The following is a 6,964-nucleotide window of genomic DNA, read 5'->3' as shown; positions in this document are numbered from 1 at the left end:
AAGCTGGTTTTGTTTTGAAGCGAAGCTGCAAAGATTTCAGGGGCCAATGCCGCTCAAAGCAGGACAGCACAGCACTTCATCTGCTCTGCTGTAGGTGGATAGACCTCCCTGAACACAGGGGAGGGGGCTTTTGTTTGTTAAACAACAACAAGAATACAAAATACTCTGTTTTGTTCTGGGGAAAGCCAGAACTTCAAATGTGCTGTTGGATTCACACTGTGACAGTCAGTCAACAATGCTTTTACCAGATGATGTGGTCAGACACACCAGGTGAATTCTCCCACTGCTGCAGTCAATCACATTGCCAAACTCTCCCATAGAGGAGGATTTCTTTTGGACGTCATTTTTTCCAGAGTTTAGGCTGGGATTCTTTTCAGTTTGTTTCATTTGCCAATCTGATTAATGAAACCTGTTTCATTCAAGTAGATTTATCTACCTATTTTCAGCACTTAGTGCATGAGGAGGGGTGATGGGAAGCCAGCGCACAGAAGAACACAGGGCCTAATTGGCAAAGTTTTTAGATTTTTGTTTTCCTAAAAAAATAGAGATTATATTGCTACAGCTAACGATACATGTAGAGAGCAAGAGCTCCATCTTTTTTTTTTTTCCCTCCCATTTTTCCCTCTGGTGTGCAAAAGTAAGCTCCCAAATGTCGTCTGATCAAAAGGAGTGGTATCAAAAAAATGGAAAAGGTGATTACAAATTCAGTAAGGTAGCACAGACTTTTTTCATTTCTTGCCTTTTTTTTTTCTTTTCTTTTTTAAGTGTTTGAAGTGCTAAAATTTGCAAGAAAACAGGCACTAATTTCATTGTCATCATCATGATCTGGTAAGAGTTAGTGTCCAAAGGAAGATCAGCCACAAGTAAGGGAGAGGGGAGATAAGGAAGGGATAGCGTGCTCAGGGGTCTGTGGCATTGATTATCGTTTTATCTGGAGGCGCCCATCCTCTATACCAGCTGCAGTAACCTTCCACCCTCTGGATGCAGGCATAGTGCTTTGCTTGGTATCCTGAGTGGCCGAAGTTGGAGAGCATGTCTGTCCAAATGCACTCATACTTGGAGGTGGCAAAGCAGGGCAAATAGTAGCAGGGCCTAATCTGCAATTGTAAAGAGCAATCAGGTAAGGCTACATGGAAGAACAACATTATATAAATTATCTTTTTAACAAAAAGCAACATTATATAAATTATCTTTTTACCAAAGACAAGGGATTAAAAATTCCACTCCCTCAAACCTTGCTTTACTAACTCAAAATTCAGCCTCAGTTCAGTAAGCATGTACTTGGCTTCACATACACAGGTAATTCCAGAGTCACAAGGGCTTTTTGGGTACAGAAAAGTTGAGTTTGTGTCTATGTTTTTGCAGGCCTGGGGCCATGAGTAAAAATCTTAGTGCCAGTGCCAGGCTGTGAGATTTTAAGAACTCAGAATATTTACATGAGATAAAAGCTAGACATATCGTGCCAAGCTTCTGGTACCTGATTCCATTCACCTGCAAATGGTTCTGCAAGGGTTCGGAAAGCCCTCCCCCAACCCCCCTTCACTCCAACAGGGCATTAAAATGGCATCGACTCTGCATTTTTCCTAGAATCACAGAATGGTTTGGGTTGGAAGGGACCTTACAGACCATCTAGTTCCAACCCCCCTGCCATGGGCAGGGACACCTTCCACTAGACCAGGTTGCTCAAAGCCTCATCCAGCCTGGCCTTGAACACTTCCAGGGATGGGGCATCCACAGCTTCTCTGGGCAACCTGTTCTAGATTGTCTCTTCCCTGGTCTCAACACTGAAGTGGAGCTTTACTTTTTCCCTGTAAAAACTGTTGCTCCATTTCTCTTCCTGGCTGTTGACCAGCATCACTGCTATTACCAGCCAGGGGAAACATAATTCTAGAGTTTTGAGCATCTTACCACCACCCAGTTAAGAGATGCACATACCTTGCATCCACAGCCCAGATGATAACGATGATTCAGTCCTTTACGCTGGGACAGAGTCAGCCGGTCCCACTTCTCATACCAGTTGCACAGGCCAGTGTAAACCTTCCCTTCGTACACGCGGCCTTGAAAACAGAGACATGGTCACAAGTTAGCACTTCACAGCTCAAGCCCTTTCCTCGTTTCCTGAACTTGCTAATGTTCTCAATATGTTTGGCTTCAGTCACTGCTCAGTAACTGCTTTCTTTTTATTAACTGGTTCGGGAATCTCTGGCCAGGAAGATTACAGCACTTCTGTAAGTCAGGAGTGTTGTGCCAGCTCTAAGCACCCGCAACAACATGCAGGTGAGTAATGCTGTCAAGCTCCTCTCAAAAACAGAGCAAAATAAATTGACACCTTCGCTAGAAACAAGACTTGGCAACTGCCCCATCTCCATCTCCTTGCAAACCCTCCATCTCAGCAGCCTGCTCATCCCAGAAGGGATTTTCCATTTCTGGCACAGCCACTTCCCTGTGACAGACATGCACACTCAGGTATGAACTGAGAGCTGGGGGCTGCCATACAGCAGATTTGTCACATCGTGGCTGGGTGTAAGGGATACTTGAGGAAAGAGAGGGAAATCGAGAGAGTGAAATGGCTCTCAGCATTAAAGAACACTGAAGAGCAAAATGCTGTTGGCCATCTTAACACTTGGGAAGCTGCGTACGGAGCTGTCTACACAGCTGCCCATGCCAATAGCAGGTATATGTATAGAACAGAAGAGGTTTTGATTACGAAGTACACTGTCCTTTACCTGTAATCAGATATTGGTACTTGTTGACCTCCAGCTTAACTCCACAAAGACTCTCAGAGGCTTCTGTGTAGATGTACTGAACATGTGGCATTATCTGGAACCCCCTGTACATCTAGGGAAAAAAAAAAAATGCTTGAAGTCATCTGAAGATACAACTTTTCGCTTAGAATCTTTACAATGCATGTTCCTAGACTGTGGTGGCAAGCAGTGAACATTTCATCTTTACAAGGGCGAAGCACTAAGGGCACTAGCTGGACTCTGATGCAAGTCTCCCCACCAGACCTGCTGGCAGAGCATACCCACCTGTTAACGAGCCATTGCAATTCCGCACAGGGACCACTTCTCCCCACTCGCATTAGTTCCAGTGGCACTGAGCGAGCAAAGCGCCAACGCTGGAAGCTCTGCCAACATCCTGAAGATTTTTTTTTCTTTGTATAGTTCATACTTAGGAAGAAATTAAATTACTTCAAGTTTGGAATCTTTCTCCATCATGTGATTTAAACAATTTGTTCCAAATAAGGGATTTTTCTTTTAAACAATGACCCTATTTTCCAGCGTTGCTGCTCTAAGAGTTTCAAACCTTTGGCGCTTGATCTAAGTCATCACGCCAGACACTTCCTTCTCAAAGGCCTAGCACACGCAACTCCTGCTGACCTCAGCAAGGATTTAATGTTTCTCTGACTAAATGAATGCAGAAATAGGATTCTACCCCATCTCCTAAAATTAGCCTGGTATTGATGGGCACCGTAAAGAAAATACCATGTATACATAACTCCTCTATGCTCCTTCTCCTTTTTCATAATCTTTCTTAAGTGGAAGCCAACATACAGTTCTGTATATGAAATACGAACCCACAGATATACTGGCAGTTGGATTCAGTCAGAATTTAGCCCGTGTCCCTGTCTGACCTGGCCTTACCGCTGCAATTTAGGGAAACTCATGCACGCCTGTCAGTAGGATAATGAAGTCTGTGCACAGCAAGGAAACGGCCACTGCATGCATACACTGGACCCAGTAAAACGTATCCTAATTTTGAAACATTAAGGATGATTTTCCTCCAAATTTCATCTTTAAAATCTGGTTATCTTTTCAAAATATTGTCTTTTTCTTTTTACCACCAACTGTACGAATGGCCAATGTTTAACAGTTTCAAGGCATTTCCCGGCCTATCCTTTTCTCTGCCAGCTTTATTGACAGAGAGCACATTCACATTCAGTTTAACTGTAAATATTAAAGTGAGGCAAAAGAGGAAAACAAATCCCAAACAACCCCAGAGATACAGATCCTTGCTGTTCTGTCACCTGAGCAGGGGCATTCTCCTCCATGCTGTATTCTATTTCTTCAAGTCCCGTTATCCCAGGGTGTGTGTCCCCATTTGTTCATCTTTCACTACCACTCCCGCTCCCCGCCCCTCCTTTAAACACGACAAACCTTTTTTCTGCTACAGAATTCAACTATCATTCTTTCTGGTGTTAGGGGCCTGATTCATACCTCTGTGAAGTCAGTGAAAGGATGTCTGTTGTTTTAACAGATTTTATGCTAGGCCCAGGTACTGCATATTAAAAAAAAAACAAAACAAACGAAAAAAACCAACAACCTACTAATTCTGCTACGCTGAGAGGCCAGACTATCTTCTGGGCATCCACAGAAAGTTTGCCAGGGGTGTTTTTTCTCTTTATATTACCCCAGTCAGCATAATCTTATAACAGTATCGTAACTCAGTAACAGCACTGTCATGCACAGTAAAGGACATGCTAAAGGGTTTGCATCTTCCAGCCTTCCTTCTGCACCCAGCAAATATGCAAGGAGAGCGTTTTTTAAGAATTAATCACACGTATCAAGAAAAGCCCACAGATCACGTTTGGAATGCACCATTGTGTCCGTAAGTGAGCTCTTTCAATGAATATGGAAGAAGTGAATCTTGCCTAATCTCTACTTTATCCCTGCAATTTTTGGGTATGGGATTATCTACTCAGATTTTCCAATTATGCTCGAGATAGCCGGAGATCTAAGTTCTGGCACAAGCATCCTGTCTGTCCTTGGACGAGTTATTCAGCCCTCAGTACACTTTTGTTCCTCCTTTGTAGAACAGCTCTGCCTTGCTTCCCAAGGGTACTGTGAGGAAAGGCACACAGAATAAAGACTGCGTTCAGCCCCCATTCTAGTGGGTGTCACACTAAGACGCTCCGGTAACAGTATCTAAGCAGATAAGACTCGCTGAGATAACAGCAGAGGCTGCCCAGCCTCTCCAGGCAGTGCATTATCTACGCTGTGGAGAGCTCTATACCGTGCGTGTGCAGGACAAGTGATCTGTCACTCAGAGTGCTAAACCCCAAGTAGTGCTGGGCTAGTTAAAGCCTAAAGTTGTGCTACGAGGTCTACACGTGCACGGCCGCACTTTCAGCCCACTCTCCCCCTTGCAGAACCACAGAATAGAATCATAGAATCTTTTAGCTTGGAAAAGACATTTCAGATCATCAAGTCCAACCACTGAGAAGGTGTTCAGGCCCTTCCTACAGGACCCTTACAGTCGTCACTCCTCGCACCTTCTGCACCATCAAGCGAGACATGACTGCCCAGGAAGTAACCAGTGACACTGAACTGACTCCTGGACCTAATTTTCTGTTCACATTACCATTGGCGACAGCACTGTCGGGGTTGCTGAAGGAAATAGGCTCAGACTCTCAAAAAGCACTTCAGCTCACCCTTCAGTGACCCTCACCAATGCTAGCAACTGTCACGCTAATTGACCCAGTGCTGGGGCACACAGGGCCTGCCTCATCCGCTGATGACTAAAGAAAATTAACCATGACCTTGGTTCTCAGGGGAGGAAAAGGAAAATTTGGCATGTGGAAATGTTCTACAGATGCCGTCTTTCAAAACAAATAAAAATACCTTAAGCATTATTTTTGGATACACAAAATATCCTGGAAGCGCTATTAGACCAGTCAGAAGAAAACCAACCATGAAGCTAGCCTCTTTCCTAACTGCTACCCTCAGAGTCCTCCTGTCGCCACAAATGTGTATTTTCAGAAGCATAATGACAAGGAACAAAGTATTAGCAAGTGTTACATGGTGATGCCTGCTAGCGCTCTCTATTTCTAGCTGTGTCAGCATTCTCCTTAGCAGCCCCCATACTGCCCCAGAAACGCACATGCAAATACTACAGTGGTTCTTGCTGCATAATTAACTTCACCCTGTAATACAGTGTTCCTCCCTCCAGCCCTCCCATGTGAGGTCGCCTTAGATAACAAGGCTTGGAGACACCTTGCCTAACCTTCAGCTACCTAAAATGTAGGCGCCTCATATGAATTAGGCATCCTCTCTAGTCAAACGCCAAGGATGGCCACCTCCAGAAAATCTCAGCCAATCCTAAAACAGTTGTCTACAACCGGTGGGCGGAATGACACTTTGGTGGGTCCTGTCTCTCCCCACACTGACAATCAAGAGAGCAGGCAAGACTCAACACCTCATTTTAGTCTGTGTAAAATTAAACTAAACTAATCCCACCCCACTTCTTTCCTCTTGGGACTATCAGGTTTCACCCCTTAGCCTCATTTTACAGATTAGCAACAAACCAAGGAAAGCCTCCTTGCTTCTGGCAGCCCGTGCAGAGTGCTGCCATGGTCAACCAGGACTGTTTGTGTACATGGAGCAGAAATATCTTATCTCCTCATTTCCTTTGCAGTTTCCTGAAATAGGTTTGGGCCGTTCTCAGAATGCACTGCACCATCACAGAACAGGGGTTAGATCAGTCCTGTGCAGATTTCTAACATGTGATCTTGAAATATTCTTAAATGATTTGAGAAAGCAGTGAGGGAAGGCAAAGGATGCTTGAAAAAGCACAAGGCCTTTTCAGACAATAAACCCGAATGCTAGAAAGCCTGGCACTGTTCTGTGCCTGTGAGCTGACCTTGCTCTCCACTCCAGGCCCCAGGCTGGTCTAGTTGTGAAATTCAGTGAGACCAGGAGTGTTAGTGAGAGCAAGATTCGGCCACAGCAAATTCCAAGGGACCCATGAAAGAAATAAAAAGATTGTTTGTTGCCTTTTAAGGCTCTCAGTGCTTTCCACAGGCAATTCAGTACACATTGATAGACTCAATGGCTTGTTTATTTTTCATCTGCAGGTGCAGACGGGTTTATAGGTGGCCAAAACACACTGACATGTTAGTTTTATCTTCAGAGTTGTTCCCATGCAGCTGTACAGAGCCATAGGCCTCCTTAGTTTTCTTTTCAGC

At 44.4% G+C, this 6,964-nt stretch overlaps 1 protein-coding gene across 1 annotated transcript in view; it reads right to left on the bottom strand.

The window, feature by feature from the left end:
* Positions 1 to 599: 599 nt before the first annotated feature.
* Positions 600 to 6,964, bottom strand: part of TIMP3 (TIMP metallopeptidase inhibitor 3) — a 9,268-nt gene continuing 2,903 nt past the window's right edge. The window contains exons 2-4 of the mRNA XM_010157027.1: positions 2,727 to 2,838; positions 1,936 to 2,057; positions 600 to 1,097 (exon numbers count right to left, since the gene is read on the bottom strand). Of these exons, the coding sequence (XP_010155329.1) occupies positions 900 to 1,097; positions 1,936 to 2,057; positions 2,727 to 2,838 (432 nt within the window). The 3' untranslated portion in view covers positions 600 to 899. The remainder of the gene's footprint in view (positions 1,098 to 1,935; positions 2,058 to 2,726; positions 2,839 to 6,964) is intronic.

The sequence above is a fragment of the Eurypyga helias genome, unplaced genomic scaffold (assembly GCF_000690775.1).
Source record: "Eurypyga helias isolate BGI_N326 unplaced genomic scaffold, ASM69077v1 scaffold11080, whole genome shotgun sequence".
In the NCBI taxonomy this organism is placed as follows: Eukaryota; Metazoa; Chordata; class Aves; order Eurypygiformes; family Eurypygidae; genus Eurypyga; species Eurypyga helias.
This window is presented reverse-complemented; position numbering and strand designations above follow the sequence as displayed.